Source organism: Lycorma delicatula, chromosome 1 (assembly GCF_047948215.1).
Source record: "Lycorma delicatula isolate Av1 chromosome 1, ASM4794821v1, whole genome shotgun sequence".
Taxonomy (NCBI): Eukaryota; Metazoa; Arthropoda; class Insecta; order Hemiptera; family Fulgoridae; genus Lycorma; species Lycorma delicatula.
Window position 1 is genome coordinate 139214539 of NC_134455.1, and position 18225 is coordinate 139232763.

Below are 18225 nucleotides of genomic sequence, written 5' to 3' on the forward strand. Positions count from 1 at the left end.
GACTTTTGTTGGTCTAGGTGGTTGGTGATTGAGGATGACATCGTTTTCAGACGTTTCTTTCATTCATTACATTATCACCGTACACAGCAACCAACTGCCTATGAATTTTAGCCCGCATAACGTTTTGATTGTTTAAAAAACTATGATGCCATGTATTTCACAGTCAGCAGTAACATCAATTTTCCTATTCATTTTATAACATAATAACATACACGTAATCAAAGACAACATACAGACATCAATGCAGTGTGTACATTACTAGCGTGGTCATGCACAACACAGGTTCACCAACCTTAAGGATAGAATTTTCCCTGTGGTCTTTACTTTAGAGATATCCTTCGTAATTCATCCCTAAATATGTGTGAAAATAACAATACAGAAAATAAATTGTCATCTACAAAAAATAAATTATAATTTTGTAATTAAAAGGAGTTTTAGAATGAAAAAAATTATCATGTCTGTGGTTATTGTAATATTTTGGGAGGGGAAATCCAGGAGTCTCGTACATATACATTAAAAAGTTGCTAATTTAATTAAGCTTTACCACATCATTTGAATGAAAACTTTATTTACCTGTGTGATATATTGGGAATATTTTTTATTAACTGTTAACAGTTGTCAGAGAAAGTCATTATTTATTCTGTTTCTGAATTACAATATATCAGCCGTGTTTAGAGATAGAAAATTTTACAATCGCAAAAATTTACAAAGTTAATTCAAAAAAATTTGGATTTGTTAGTAGCTGATGTTACAATGTTAGATTTTTTATTTCATTTGATATTTTAATTTATTTTTTGTTATTTCGCATGTAACATCTGTTCCCCTTATATCTCGATCCCAGTTATGCATCGTGTTAAAGTATTTTGCATAAAAACAAAATTCCCTTTAAAACAGCTTAACATTGTTACAAAATTGCAAGTAAAATTCATAAAACTGTATTCAACAGCAGTAACAAAGAAATATATTAATGGCTAGTGTGTACAATTTTTTTTCTTCAATGAATGAAGAAAAAAAATTGAAACTTGAGTTAAACAGATGATATGCAATTATTGTTTATTGTGTGAAATGAATTTTTAGTGCTTTATTAAAAGAACTATTTTTACTAGGTGTGCTTTTTTTGTCTTTGCTAATGAGTTTGAAGCTTAATAATAATTGTGACACCTAATCCATTTTATGTTGATCGATGGTATTTCATTCCATTACTGCAGCATTCCTTCAGATTTTTGTAGAATAACAAAAAGGATTTTATCACTGTATTCAGTTTTATACCAGTAAAATATAGGAAGGTTTGCTTGATTAACTGATGTTTTCTCATTATCCTTATTAAATTTGAGCAGTTCTTGCCATTGTTTGTTCAATAGCCATGTCGAAAATAGTTATTTTTAAATAATAATAGGGAAATCGCTTTGTCTGTTTTGATAAACTGAATAAGAAAGTTATGTAGCGATGAAAAATAACCACTATTATATTATATGATGGATGAAATTATATTTGAAAATAAAAACACAATGTTGCTTTAAAAGAAAATGATTTGCTAGATCACGTTAATGAGCAGATTTGCAATGTAGTCTTACGTTAAGTAGTCATTACAGTCCATTTTTCTCTCTGCAGCAATTATTGTAGAAAATATTTTTAAATAATTATTTTTCTTTCAATACATGTTCATTCCTTTCACGATTTAAATTTTTTTGCTGTGCATATTTTCTTATTCAGTTCATCAAATTGAACACTTTTTTCTTTTCATTGCATTAGATTTTTTATGAAAATTTCAGTATTGAAATAAAGTTGCTGTATAAGTTAATAGAAAAAAATGATTGAGTAATTAAATAAGCCCGTCCTTTATTTTTCCCCCTGTAATGATGATTTTAGAAAATCATCAAGTTAAATTTATATTGATCAAAGTTAAAATTAATTTTAAACTCATGGAAATACTTATTGTTACTAGTTTAATTTTGTATATTTTCTATATTGTATATTAAAATTTTTTATTAATGTTGATGTTATGGAATAGATAATATTAATTATGTTGTGATTGCTTGTAATTTGTTTGATTTTAATGGCTGTGGAGCCATTACTGTTTGATTTTTTTTTTAGTTATATGGTATATTTGTGTTTTATTCAAATTACTTCTAAAGATTAATTTAATTTTCTTTTTTTCATTTAAATATGAGTTTTCTTTTTCAGTTGATGAAGTTATCTAGTATTTAATAGATGATGAACAGGGATTTTTAACTGCATTGCTATGTTATAAACTGTGTAGACTTTGTCTTAAAAAATTTAATTTTTTGCATTGTACTTGATGTTATATTTGTCTTTTTTGCAGAAAAATATTGGTAAAAAGTTAGTGACTGGTTATATCTTATATTCTGGAGATGTTCGACGGCAAGTCACATCAAGCAACCCAGAATGCAATTTTGGTGAAATCAGTCGAATTGTTGGAAATGAGGTAAACTGTGCTGTTTTTTTGTTATTATATGTTTGAATTTTATGCAATTTATCAGCTAGAAGTTTGTATAATATACAAATACAAGTATAAAAATCAGGTCCAATGTGTTCTTGCGGTACAAACCAGTCAGAGAAACCTATCCACCTTGTAGATGATACATCTCAGTTAATCGGAGTTGCATAAATTTTAATACTGGTATATATCTATACATCAACTCTCAAAATTTACATAAAAAAAATCATAATGCATGTGAAATGGTTTTGTTATGCTTCTTTAGTAATTAGTAGAAAAATAATTTTTTTTAAAATAATGAATGGTTTTATTTAGTAGTAATAATAAGTCAAGTCACGTAATTATTTTCACAGGAGAGGATATCAACACTGACTGCCCTGAAACAACAAGAGCTTAAAATAATTCACATTCTTCCATGTATCTTCTTTGGTTCCAACAAATTGGAATGATGAATGGTTGTATTAAATAGAAAGAAAACTTATACTGATCTTAAACCTAAAAAGGTATCCAACAGTTGTGTCCTTATCGGCGTGTATCACACTGGACCGATGTGGCCATCAGACTTTTCATTTATATAAATTAATTTCAGAAATATTAAATCTGAAAGTTGTTAATTTAAAAAAAATTGTTTTTTTAGTAAAAATTTTTTTTTTTAATATAACTTTCTAACTATTAACAAAACCAGTAGACCTGCCGATAGAAATAAAATTACACGGTGAGCAACTTGAAAACAAACCACTACTAACTAAAGACAGTTGCGACCGTAACATTTTATGAATTATATGAAAACATAGATTGAATTAAATTCTTTATTTAGATCAATAAAAGTTTAAATTTGTACCATATTTTTAGAAAAGATGCTCAAAATGATTTTCCTGCACAGCGATCCACTTCTGTGCACAAGTGATCCTATTGAGAGTTACCTGATACAAAATCTCAATGCTGCCTATTTCTTGTTGAATGTTTGCTTTCAGTTTATTGATAAAGTTAGGATTCTTTTCTAAAATTCAATCCTTCAAATAACCAACCTCAGAGGAAAAAATCTCAACTAAGCAAATCTGGGGAACATGGAGTCAGACAAATCTTACGGTTTTTTTTGTAAAAGCTGCATGAACATTTGCAAGTAGATTGTTTGATGATGTACAACCTATTGCTCAGTCATGTTGGAAGAAACCGTACTTTTTTTCACAGTCTCTTAACTAAGTATAAAATCTTTTGAAAATTAAACCATACACTTCTGTAATGACAGTCCAGTCAAAAAATATTGGCTTCATTATACATTATCAAAAACAGCACATCATATTGGTGTATGAGGAGAAAATCAAACATCAATGTTTTTTTTCTCATTGTGGTCACAGTAAAAGCCACTGATTTTCAGCCATCCAATATCTGGTGTTGTGTGAATTAACATCCCCAAAAAATGAAAAATTGTTATGTAATTATAATATATTTTAATTAACATCAATTTAAATTGCAGTGGAGGAAATTGCCAACCAATGAAAAGATGGTTTATGAGGAGAAAGCTGCCCGAATGAATGAGGAAAATGCTGCAAAAATGATAGAAGCAGCAAAACTAATAGAAGCAGCCGCTGAACTGAGTCCAGGACCAGCATCTAATTCAGCCATGAATCATCCACAGGACGTAGTTTTTGAATGCTGCTGGGATAACTGTGACTATCAGTTTGAAGATGTTAGTGATTGTATCGAACATGCTGTAGCCGAAGGCAATGGCCATGTACAACAATATTTTGCTGCAGTACCTCCGCAAGGTATTTTGTATTTTTTTAATGTTGGCAATTTTACAATCATTTATACCACAGAGTATTTATACTCTCTTATAACCTTAAAAAAGTGAAATTGATTTTAAAAACTGATAAAAGCAATCTATATCATCTTAAATTCTCAGTTCCTTGTTTTATCCATTCTGTACTTGTCTTCAATATTTATTTAGTTTAATGGCTTGTATCTACTTGTGTTAGCTGTCATTGTACCTTAAACTGCTTCATTGAAAAATATTGAGTTTCATACCAAATTAAAATTTCTTTATTCTTAGTTATTGTTACGAGTTTTCAGTTTATTTGAACAAAACGTGCAAGAGTTAGCAAAAAGTTATTTATAGATAAAGTACCGTGTTATTTTGCCTGTTTTTCCATTAGTCCAATTGCAGCATTCAATAAAACTTTTCTAAGAGGTTATTATAAAAAAATTAGGGTTTGCAATGTTTTACACATTCATGGAAATTGTACAATAGAAGGAAATTTCAGTTATGTTGGTTGAACAGTGTACTGAAGCAAAGAACATTGCATTGTTCTTTGTAACGCTACCTTTGTCAATTATTTTATAAACAGTTCTTCCCAGAGATCATTTCTTATAACATCAGCAGTGTTTTGTTATGTTATTAAGTAGATTTGTTTAATTTTTGTTGTCAGAGCCAAAGAGCAATTCATGTTAAAAAATTCCAAATATACAGGATGGCGCACAAAACGATCCAACATTTGGTTTTGTTAAAATATATTTGAATCGCAATACAGAAAAGTAAAATACAACATGTTTACTACATAACTGGAGATTATGTTCTGCTTGTCACATGTTCAATATGACCACCATCACATTTAGCAACTTCTTCAACACTAACTTCTATATTGTTAATAACTCGATGACTCATATCCTCGGTTATCTCATTACACGCCTCAATAATCAGCACTTGCAGTTCCATCACTTTACGAGGATGATTTGGGGAAAATCTTTTCTTTTAGAAATCCCTTAAGAAAATAATCACAGGGATTCAAATCAGGACTGTTCAGGGGCCATTCTGTCCACATGCAAAACGATTAAGAAATCAGTTTTAAATGACATTTGCGTTAAAAGTTTCATGCAGAAAGTCTAAAGCCTGTTTTGTCTGGCTCCATCCTGCATGAACCACTCTTTTCTGATTGAAACCTATTGCAAGAAGCTTAGGAACAAAAGACGCAGCATGTTTAGATAACGCTCATTGTTCACCATTCTTTTTCAAAAAAGAATGGCCCTATTACCCCTTGACTTGAGATAGCAGCCCATATTGTAATTCTTGGAGCATGAAGCACGTGTGGGTTTTCGGAAGGCCAAAAAAGCACATCTTGTTTATTATTAACAACCCCGTATGAAGAAAGTGTGCCTCATCTGAAAACCAAACATTGTTCAACAATACAACTTTGTTCCCAGCCAAATGTTATGAACAAAGGCATTCAGCAAATGCCATTCTTTGATGCTTGTTGTCAACCGTTAATTTAGGCAACACTTATTTTATATGGATAAAATGCAAATCAGTTTTTAAAATTTGCTACACAGATCATCTAGAAATTCCAAATTGTGCTGCTGCTTTTCTTGTTGATTTGCCCAGGTTTCTCAGCAATGCTGCTCTGACAGTTCACATTCAGTGGAGAATGAACATTGGCAGGCCGTTCGCGCTTACTCTCAAATACTGAACCATCACTATTAAATTTTTCGTAAAGTTTACTTATTGTTTTATGAAGGCAACCACTGAATTTAAAAATGTGCACAAAACTGTCTTTGTATAAGCACCACACTATTCATTTCATTAAAAAACAACACAGTCTTTACATCAGTCAGTCGTCCTTTGTCAGCCATCTTGGTACGATACAGAAATAGCACACTCGGAAAGAGAAATTAATATTCATGAACTGCTGTCACTTCTCCCAACATAAAATGCATTAATAAATTATTAACCTAAACAATTATTGCCAAAACAAATATTGGATCATTTCGTGTGCCACTCTGTATTTTGGCAGCAAATTTTATTTAGTGAGTTAGTTGCTAACAAGTGAGGTATCTTGACATTTTTGCTTATGAAAAAGTGAATTATTAATGAAAACATTTTTGTACTTAAATCATTTTGTCAACATTTTACACAAATATTTATTATTATTACTTTATTATTATTATTGTTATTATTATTATTATTATCATTATTCAGACGGTTTTCAAGTTGGTAGTACTGGTGGTCGCCGGCATCATACCCATTGCTATTTTGGCAAGAGAGCACCAGGTGACCTACAGGAGGTGACAAGCAGCCGAAGATCGGGAAACCATTGCCAATGAGGAATGCAATTGCATGGCAAGAGACTTGGGACTACGAAACCAGAGGACGATGAATTGCAAAGCTTATCCATCTGGTCTGACCGTTGATGGAGAGGTGGACTACTATGACCCAATTTTTAATGGGTCAGAGGTACTTTGGCGCTCACTACCGTCCGTGTCATAGGAAAAGCACTGTCCCCCAACTGCCTCTATTGCCCCGGTGTATGGGATGACGCTGAGCACATCTTTTTCAAATGTGCTCGGTGGGCGGCAGATCGAGGGACACTAGAGGCAAATCTCGGAGCACTGAGCCCCCACAACATGGTTGCGATGATACTCCATAACAAGCAGCTGGGAGAGTGTAGCCCGATTCGTTGGCAACATTCTCATGATTGAAAAAGGTGACCTGGATAGTTCTGAAAATTAGGTAGTGCCTTCTCAGGCTAGTATAGGAGGACTTTGCCAGAAGTAATATGTTATAAACAGTTATGGGTCGAGTCCTGGTAGAAATGGGGGTTGTTTTTGTTGGTAGTCTGCTGATAGTGATTGGATAATACAATCAGTGGGAGCCCGACACTCTATGTGTAAATGCATTTCCACTTTCCTCCACAAAAAAAAAAAAATATATTACATACACAGTGTTATGAAGTTTCAAACAATCATAGTTTGGAATAAAGCATGATAGAGTCATCAAAATTAACTGCAACTGTCCAGCTTTTCTATATGCAAGCAAATTCTAAAACATTGATGCTGCATTAAAGGTGAATAAATCACATGAAGCTAATTATGTCACTGTGGTGGTTATGGTGCAGAGGAAGATCCTGTGGCTTTTTTGGCTTCTTAAGTTTGAGTTTGTTACATACTTAAGCATGAATATTATCTCTTGTTTAATTAAGAACCAAAACAAAAATAACATTCACTCATAAGAAAAACAACTCAGATTAATGGACAGCCTTATAAAGCAGTCATTCCAGGACAACCATCAGTGTCTTATGAGACTGTTGACGCTGTGTGAATAAACAAGATATTTGTTTAACGTGAAAAATTGAATGCAAAAGTGTTCTGTAGAGCTAGGCGTTAGAAAAAACAATGTTCATAATATTTCAAAAAAAAACTACTTGTAACAATTATAAAAATCTGGTGTGGGCAAAATTTATTCATTATATAAAATAGAATGTTTTTAATTTCATGTGGACATTCTGGAACTGGTTAGGTCATGAGCAAAGTTTTAAAACTAATTTATTTTCAGTTACAAAGCCAGGTTTGGGAAGAACTACATCAGCATAATGTTCAGATATGGAGTATTGAACTACATGTCATGGAATTTCAATGTGACAGCCTAAATTAAATGTTAATACATAGCGCACAAACTTGTTCAGAGAAGGATTTACATTGGAAAACAGCTTCCTGGATGTGTTTAAAGGATGAGCAGTGCAAATACTGGAGAATCTCATTCTCTACTTAGATGGGACTCTCCTACGTATTTTGTCACATTCATGCAAGATTTTTTAACAAAACATTTCCCTAGCATTTGGTCAAACAAGAACTTATAGCTGCTCTCCATGGTCTCCAATTCTTACCTCGATGGATTTTTATTTATAGTATCAGATAAAGACACAAGTGTTCTCTGTTCAAATAGAAAGTCTAGATCATTTAAAAGAATGTATCACTTAAGTTGATTCATTTATTATTCTAGCTATGTTCTCTATGCTGTAAGGTAAGAGGAAACTAATGTAGTGCACAGTAAAATACACTGAACAGATAAGATTCTTGGAGATTTCTTTCCATTTTGATATACACTTCATTTCTCTGTCTTGCTCTGTTTCAAAACTATCCCTGTTTGTAATGCCACTATTATTTTATGGATAGTAGCTAAACGTGGATGACCAGAACAAAGTAATGAAATGAATAAACTGTTAACTAGTCCGTAGTGAGCCTATTCTCTGACTGCCCAAGTTGAAAAGTTTAATTATGATCATACAATGATGTCAAGGGAATTCCCTTTTACTATGTCAGTCTCTAATTTTTTTCTATTTATACTTAAACTTCTGCCTGAGAATTCTGGATTCTTTCATTACCTTTAAGATGTATATTTTTATTATTTCTATGGTGTCTTCCTTCTGGCACTGATTTTAATAGACAATCTCCTCTCATGATACGACCCAGCCAAATGGCTTTACAATTCTGAATTGTAAATTCAGCATTTATTACGCTTCTGTTCTTTTTCACTCTTTATTTCTATTCTTTTTTTCACTCTTGTCTTACCATGTAATTTTCTTCAATCTCTAGTGTTCCCATATTTCATATGCTCCAGCTTTTCTTTTCCTGTTTCTTAGTTTCAACTTTTAACAGAACATTTCACCAGATACTTTTCAAGTCTTAAGTCATTTTACTGCAAGATAATATTGTTTTTATAAAACGCTAGCCTTTGTTCTTGCTTTTTACTTGTTCAATTCTTTTTTTTTGTTCATCGGTTTTTCACCCCCAGTTCTTTTTATTTTTTATTTTCTTAACAGCCACTCTTATAGCAAGTTCTATCATAATGTCTGGAAAATTAAAAATATTTGTTCAACACCATACTGTTTTAATCCTATTGAAGTTTATTTTTCTTCTTTCTTTTACTGATCTCTTCGTCTTGAAAGAAGCTGAAGAGATTGATCTCTTCATCTATTTTGTATTATACGTTCAACAACATATGAGCAAGATGCGGCCAAATAAAAAATAGGCCAAATTGTATAATTTGCTCCTATTCATGCCTAGGTTTGTGCTTACCTTTCATAGCTGTTTTTGACTTTAATCAGTGCTTTAAATAGCCTTACCTTTATGATTTACTATCTTTTATGTTTGATTTATTCTATTAGCTCATCCAATTAACTCGGCTTCAAATAATGGGCAGGCAGGAGAAGGTTTCGTAATGAACAAGAAGATAGGGAAGAGAGTAGAGTATTTTCAAAATGCATAGTGATAGAATCATTGTAATAAGGTAAAATCAAAACCTAAACCAACAATAATTATTAACATTTATATGCTTACAAGCGCCCATGATGATGATCATGAGGTAGAGTGTGTATACGAGAAATTTATAAAGCTGTTAAACACGTAAAAGGAGATGAAAATTTAATAATAGTTGGAGATTGGAATGCAAGCATTGGAAAAGGCAAGGAAGAAAATATAGATGGCTGGGCAAAAGGAATGAAAGAAGGGACCAACTTATAGAGTTTTGCACGAAGTATAATTTAGTAATTGCCAACACCCAGTTTAAAAATCATAATAGAAGAATATACACTTGGAAAAAGCCAGGCAATACTGCAAGGTATCAGATAGATTATATCATGGTTAACCAAAGATTTAGAAATCAACTCGTTGACTGCAAAACTTACCCTGGAGCAGACATTGATAGCGACCATAATTTAGTGATGTAGATTGGGGATTAAAATCCTGAAGAAAAGGTGTCAAATGAATCGGTGGAATTTAGAGAAGCTTGAGGAAGAGCAGGTAAAGAAGATTTTTGAGGAGCACATCGCAAGAGGTCTGAGTAAAAAAGATAAGGTAGAAAATGTAGAAGAAGAATGGGAGAATGTTAAAAAGGAAATTCTTAAATCAGCAGAAGCAAACTTAGGCGGAAGAAAGAGAACAATTAATAATACAGAAAGCGCAAACTAGCAAAAGACAAGTGGTTTAAAGTGTTGAGAAGTGGAAAGAGAAATGAACATTGGTAAAATAGACTGAGCATACAGAAAAGTTAAGGAAATTTTGGGGTATATAAATTAAAATCTAATAATGTGTTAAACAAAGATGGTACACTGATTTATAGTACAGAAGGAAAGGTTGATAGATGAGTGGAATATATCGAAGAGTTATACGGAGGAAATGAATTAGAAAATGGTGTTACAGAGGAAGAAGAGGAAGTCAAAGAGGATGAAAGGTGAGAAACAATACTGAGATCTGAATTTAAGAGAGCATTTAAAGATTTGAATGGCAGAAAGGCTCCGGGAATAGACGGAATACTTGTAGAATTACTGCACAATGCAGGTGAGGAAGCGATTGATAGATTATACAAACTGATGTGTAATATTTACAAAAAAGGGGAAGTTCCTTCAGACTTCAAAAAGAGTGTTATAGTCTTGATACCAAAGAAAGCAGAAGCAGATAAATGTAAAGAATACAGAAAAATTAGCTTAACTAGTTATGCATCAAAAATCTTAACTAGAATTCTGTACAGAATTGAGAGGAGAGTGGAAGAAGTGTTAGAAGACCAATTTGGTTTCAGTAAAAGTATAGGGACAAGAGAAGCAATTTTAGCACTCAGATTAATAGTAGAAGGAAGATTAAAGAAAAACAAATCAACATACTTGGCATTTATAGACCTAGAAAAGGCATACGATAACGTAAACTGGAATAAAATGTTCAGCATTATAAAAAATTTGGGTTCAAATACAGAAATAGAAGAACAATTGTTAACATTTACAGGAACAAAACAGCAACAATAGTAATTGAAGAACATAAGAAAGAAGCGACGATAGTAAGAAAGGGAGTCCGAAAAGGATATTCCCTATCCTCATTACTTTTTAATCTTTACATAGAACTAGCAATTAATGTTAGAGAACAATTTAGGTCCACAGTTACAGTACAAGGTAAAAAGATAAGGATGCTACGATTTGCTGTTGATATAGTAATTCTACCTGAGAGTAAAAAGGATTTAGAAGAAACAATGAATGGCATGGATGAAGTCTACGCAAGAACTACTGCATGAAAATAAACAAGAACACAACGAAAGTAATGAAATGTAGAAGAAATAACGATGATGGACTGCTGAATGTAAAAATAGGAAGAGAAAAATTATGAAAGTGGGAGATATTTGGAAAGTAGAATTACTAAAGATGGATGAAGCAGGAACAATATAAAATGCCAAATAGCACAGGAAACGAGCTTTCAGTCAGAAATATAATGTTTACATCAAAAATTAATTTAAACGTCAGGAAAACATTTTTGGAAGTATATGTTTGGAGCATAACTTTATGTGGAAGTGAAACTTGGACAATCAGAGTACTTGAGAAGAAAAGAATGGAAGCTTTTAAAATGTGATGCTGCAGGAGAATGTTAAAAATCAGATGGTTGGTTAAAGTGACAAATGAAGAAGTGTTGCAACAAATTGATGAAGAAAGAAGCATTTGGAAAAATATAGTTAAAAAAAGGGCCACATAGAGACTTATAGGCCACATATTGAGGCATCCTGGAATAGTCACTTTAATATTGGAGGGACAGGTAAAAGGAAAACATTCTGCAGGCAGGCAACATTTGGAATATGTAAAACAAATTGTTAGGAATGTAGGATGTAGGGGTATACCGAAATGAAACAAATAGCACTAGATAGGGAATCTTGGAGAACTGCATCAAACCAGTCAAATGACTGAAGACCAAAAATAGCTCCAATTTATCGCCATTGTTTCTGTTAGCTCAGTTATATCTTTGTGCTTCTTTCCGCTATGATTTTATGTTACTTTCCACTATGAATTTATGTTATTTGCCTGTAACTATTTGTTCCATGTTTTTAATTGGGGATTGGTTTAATGAAATAGTTAATTTTAGATTGTGTACCAGACATATAATTTAATTGCTCCTTAATCTTATAAATGATCAAAAAAATTTATTTCCCAGCTTTTCCTTTATTGCTTATATAACTTCTATTTTCTGTTTGCTGCTCTCACATTATCCTTTGTCATTTCATTCTAATTTTCTATAAGGTTATCATTTGTTTTACTACTTGGTCAGTGTAATTCTTTTCACATTTGAGTACCTGTTCCTCTTTGTATAAAATTGTTTCACCTCTGCTAGAAATTTCTGTAGTGCTTGTACTCTTTCTCTACCTTTCCCACATTACTAATTTGATCTTTTTTTTTTATACAATAGTTGTTACCATCGTTTCTTTGTAAACCTTGAAGGATTATGTGTTAGCCACTTTTTCCCTCTATGTTTTATTTAGAATTTTCACAGATTGTGCAATTATTTTTGGCCTAATAAACACTTTTAATAACCTGAACAAGAGTAACAGTATCCTTTGCCAGAACAGCAATTAAGAAACACTCTTTGTGTTCATCGATATTATACCTCTCCTGAGAATACTTACTGTTGGTCAGCTTGTAAGCTGACCCTATTCATCTTTTAATTAAAATTTCATCTACTTATACATCACTTACCCCTTTGATCACTATTGGATTAAGCCAATCTTCCCTAAGTGTGAACCTTGGGGCCCTAAGTGTGTACCTTGGGGAGTTTCAATATTTATGCCATTATTATAATTTTATTTCCATTTTTGATTATAATTATTTGAGTGTGTTCAATTACATTTGTGTGTGTGTGTGTGTGTGTGTAAAATTATTTTCACTTAATCCTTGCAAAAAATTATTGGCTATTAAGCGATTAACATATATATTGGCTATTAGGTGTACATTTTTCTGAGGTAATTTTAGTCCATAATACTATTTTTGTTTGTTTCTATTACCTTTTTGCAAAATGCTATGGTACTTGAATTTACTTGACAGACACACAGCAGTAAATGAAATTAAACAACTTTCTCAAGAGGGTTCTAGAATTAGCAAGCCTTCATACTCCCTTAAAAAGGTCTTGTACCTTAAACCTTCATCTCGCATCCTGACAAATACAAAGTCATTATTTAGTTTTATGGATTGCTTAAGTCAATTACGAATAATTGCATATTTCTGAAAGAATGAAATAGCACAAGCTGAATTGAGAACCCTGTTCCAAAGCAAAATAAAATTCATCTTGCTGAAGCATTATTGCGAAACAACAAATAAAATTAACTTGCTCCACTGAAATAATAGAATAATAATTTCAGTATTTAAAATTGAAAACTGTCAATGATCCTTATGTTATGAGAACGAAAAATAATTTAATAGAAATAATACTAAAAGTGATCATATTTTCCTAAAAGGAGCTTTCATTATCAGAACAAACTAATAATTAAATGCTAAAAATAAGATTGGCTGATATATAATAGGAAAAACATAATTATTAATATATACTCATAAACTTATTATTTACTTTGCTTCTCTAGATTTATTACCCAATAATAACTTATATTATTTTTTATCATGTTACTTTTTATTTTACAGAGCTTGAATTTCAATGTCAGTGGCGGACATGCATGAGAATGAAGAAGCCATGTGCACCATTTCCATCGTTACATAGGCTCGCTCGACATGTGAAGGAGGTTCACATTTTAAAAAGTACTGGCAAACATATAGTACCAGAACATAGAAGCAAGTAAGTGTTATCAAATTACATTTTAGAAAAGAGCACTGAATTTTTTAAAGTTTAATATAAATGTTAAGTGTTTACCGTATATCTTAAAAAATGTTTTATGGGTATTAGAAAAAGCAGAATAAAATAAATACCTCCAAAAATGATGAAAATTCTACAATTTTTTGTTTATATTATTGTGATAATTTTTTTTCTATCATACATTCATATAACATCGACAGTGCTAAAGTATATTAAATTTAACTACTTAAATTATTTTTCAGCATCCTCATATTTCTTCCATCATTATTAGTTTTTGTGTCCAATCGGCTAAGGTATTTTTTTTTAGGTTTTAGCCAATTTTATGTTTTATTTCTTTATCATTAGAAAACATGACTCCACCCTGACAAAGTATTAATTAATAAGATAAATATGTAAACTGTTGAACGTTCCTGCCTAATTTGTCGGTTATTTTAAGTTTTAACTGTGTAGTATATGAATGAGCATTATTTTGAAGAAAAATCAATGTTTATCTATATGACCATGTCATTTTTGTTTTTGTGATGATTTTTCTCCTGTAAGAAAAGTTTCATTTTTTTACCAGATGACTTTTCCTGTGACCAGAAAAATAAGATTATTTTACTTGGTGAAAAAATTATGGTGTAGACTCATTCATGAATTTCAAAATGGCAGTTATGTCAATTTTTTAATCTTTCATGCCTGATTGATTATCAGTAATATTAAGCCTTTTCATTGTAAACAAAATACCTATTTTTTTTACAATTACGTGACAGCTAACACTAGAAAATTGATGAAAATTTTCAGCCAGATTTCATCTTCACTACTAGTAAAAAAAGTCTTGACTAAAATATAAATTTAAATTGTTAATTATTAGTTATAATTGATAATATTAAATTTAGCAGCAACAATAACAGCTGCACAGTTATCATATATCATATATATTGTGCCACGAAACAGTACAGCAGATATAAATATGAATTTAACATGTATCAGTTATATCTCAGGAGTTTAGGCTGAATCATCACGTTGCTCCCACTTGCAAGTATAATTATTGTTTAATGCCTATAATAATGTTCTGTAAACTGTCACCTACACTGGTCTGGTGCTGTGGCATGCAGATAATAAGCAATTAAAAATTTTGTTGAGTCTTTGTTATTTGTTTAGTAACAATAAGATCATTTGTAATGCTTCACACCATTCAGTTCACTGAAAGAAAGTATGAGAGTGGTTTGAAAAGTTCTTGGCTTTGTCCATAGATTGTAGCACTAGATGCATGATTTTTTCCTGCATGTTTGTGCAACTGTTACAAGGAACCATGTAAAATTGCAAGTCATTCCATCCAGCTGTTAGCTTTTGGCTGTAGTATGAATCAGTTGCAGTGTGTGTTGGAAATGGAGAAAATTGAGTATTATGTGGTGATAGAATTCCTCGTAAAGGAAGGTTTAACGTCGACAAAAATTCATTCAGAGATTCGTAAATGTATGGTGATTCTTCTTTTTCAATTTCTACCATGAAGTAATGGGCGGCTGTGAAAGCGTTCAAGATGATCCACCTGAAGGACATCCAAAAAGTGCAATCACACTGGAAATCATAGAAGAAGTGCACGATATGATTTAAGAAGGCTGGTGTATTAAAGTGCAGTCAAGACTGGGAATTTCAAAAAACACATTGGTTATATTTTGCATGAATAATTTACACCTGAAAAAGCTTTGTGCAAGATAAGTGCTATATGTGTTCATGATAGATCAAATACTTATTCACTTACTGAACAGTGCTTGGTACGCTTTACGAAAAACAAGTGATTTTCTGCATCAATGTATGATAATAGGATTAAAATAGGATGCATCAATGTATGTAAACATGGATTTACCATCATTACATATCATAATTGAAACAGCAATCCATGCAGTGGACAGAAGCCTGTTCTTCAGCTCTAAAGAAGGTGAAGATGGTGCCATCGGCAGGAAAGGTTATGGTATCTGTTTTTAGGCGATGGGAAAATTGAAGGCTAAGCATTATGAAGTTTTAGAATATGCACACTATTCCCCATATTTGGCTTCCTCGGACTTCCACCTCTTTGTCTGTGGTCAGCGTTTTTTATCCAATCAAAAAGCAACTGCAGTTGTAGACTGATACTTTGAAGCACTTGGAGAAACAGGGACAGGAAAATGGCTCTGGACGCTGCTGGATGAAATTTATTTATATTAAAGGAGATTACATTGAAAAATAACAATTTTTTGCAACATTTAATTTCTCAACTTTACTATCAGGCCAAAGACCCTTTAAGCCTGCTCTCAGAGTGTTAGCGAAAGAGCAATTTGTAATATAATAAAGAAACACAAAATTGATGGAACCGTTTGTAATATATAAACACAAAATCAATTGTAAACGTGTTAGCCCTAAAAAGACTCAAAAGCATGTAATAATGATTGAAAAGTTGGACAATTTTACTAAAACTGTTATCAGGAAAAAAGTTCTTTTGTTTTATTTCAATAACAAGCATCATATTTTGAACATAATATTAAATATCTTGAAAATACTGATTCTGCTGAATTTTTCTAGAAGTACAGTACATTTAGTTTTAAAATCAATGAATTTTCATTTCATGTCTGGAAAAAATAACTTATTGATTGAACACAAATATATTATTTTACGGGATAGGGAATATTTAAGAAAAATTAATTGATTTTGTGAAGAGGGTCAGACAATTATCTAGATGAAACTTGGGTTAATGCAGGACATGCATGGGAAATTGTGTGGGTGAATAGAAACTGCAAAAGATGTTTTATAAAAGGTTTGTGAACTGGGGTGAAATCCCCGGCTAAAAAAGGTTAAGCAATTACTATCAATGCATGTAGGAAGTGAAAATGTGTTTTTGAATGTGGTTTTTGGGTATTTGGATCCAGATGTTCTGAAGAGCATCACAATGAAATGGATAGTAACAATTTATGCATTGGTTTAAAATTGTTGCTGTAGGATCTGTCGTAGTAATGGTTAGTCACTATACCATTACCTGAAAACTAAAAAAACTCCTGATCCTTCAACCCAAAAATCAGAAATTGCAGAATTGTTAAAATTGAAGAAAATCACATACACCAAAGACGTGTTAAAAGTAGAACTTATAAGATTAGTAAAAAGTTAAACAAAAATATATTCATTATAAGTAGATAAGTTGCAAAATTAAAAAAAATTGTCTTCCTGCTTACCATTGCAATTTAACCTGATAGAATTGATATGGGCCCAAGCAAAGGCTACATTGGGATTAATAACACATTAAGTTAAGTGATGTAAAAAATTTATTGATAGAAAGTGTTAATAGAGTAGATGCAAATGCTTTGAAAAATTGTATTCGACATGTAATAAAATAAAATAAAAAAAACCATGGGAAGCAGGCAGTTTGTGTGAAAATATTGAAGATATTGTGATAAATTTGGGAAACAATGACACTAGTTCAACAGACTGCATCTTATAGTGCACTGAAGAAATACATTGTGGTAACAAATATTTTTTTCTGTTTTACATGATGAAATTTAATATAGCAGTAATGTACTTTCTTAAACTTTATATTTTTAAGATAAACATAACATTTAATTTTTTTTAGTACTAGTAATTTTTACTTCATTTTTATGTTAAAAGTAAAGAGAAGTTTTTTCTCTGATGGATTGTTATAAATTAAATTAAAATCATCATACTGTTATGTTTTTATTTGCTACATCTTTAGTGAAACAAATTATAGTGTAATGTTGAGATAGTACTAGTAACAGTAATCAGTTATTTTTATTCTCATTTCTGTTGCATTTTTTCTATTTTTGAAAATTGATTACAAAGTTAAATTGCTACCAGTTTTTCTTTACTCAAATTATACTTTTTGAAAATGGAAGTGTATTGTATTTAAACGGCAGACATCCATGTTATGTGCAGACTGGCTGACTGCTCAAGCTAAAGCTTGCCATTGTATGCAAGACATTTACCTAGTTTATAGAGATTTGAAAGATCATTATGGCTGCCATTTTGAAATTTGTGTATATGTCTGGACATAATGTTTTATTTAATATAAAAAATATGATGTGGACACCACATGACTTCCTTGTATGACTATTAAATTACATATACACTTTCTTTAAAGTACATCAAATTTTATTTAACTAATAACGTCTGATTTTTTCATTTTTTCTTTTTTTGTATTGTTATTGAATTATTATTTATTGTAAAAAATTTTACAAACTGAGGTTAATAATTATTAATAATAAATCAGTATATTTACAAAAAAAAAGAAAGAAATGAAGGTCGGATTCAAATCCATGTGCTTTCCCCATTTAAGATGCAAATATTTCATTAATTAAAATTTTATTTGGCTATAACTCTGAAACCAATGAAAATAAGTACCACTTATGATATATCGTTGAAAA

At 31.3% G+C, this 18225-nt stretch overlaps 1 protein-coding gene across 10 annotated transcripts in view; it reads left to right on the forward strand.

Annotated features, from left to right (window-relative positions):
• The window catches only part of polybromo (protein), a 315452-nt gene that overhangs the window by 275779 nt on the left and 21448 nt on the right, over positions 1 to 18225 (forward strand). For 8 of the 10 annotated variants that reach the window (XM_075362328.1, XM_075362291.1, XM_075362318.1 and 5 more), the window contains 3 exons: positions 2324 to 2446; positions 3936 to 4230; positions 13669 to 13819. In XM_075362328.1, the coding sequence (XP_075218443.1) occupies positions 2324 to 2446; positions 3936 to 4230; positions 13669 to 13819 (569 nt within the window). The remainder of the gene's footprint in view (positions 1 to 2323; positions 2447 to 3935; positions 4231 to 13668; positions 13820 to 18225) is intronic. The other 2 variants (XM_075362299.1, XM_075362345.1) reach the window with 1 other exon arrangement.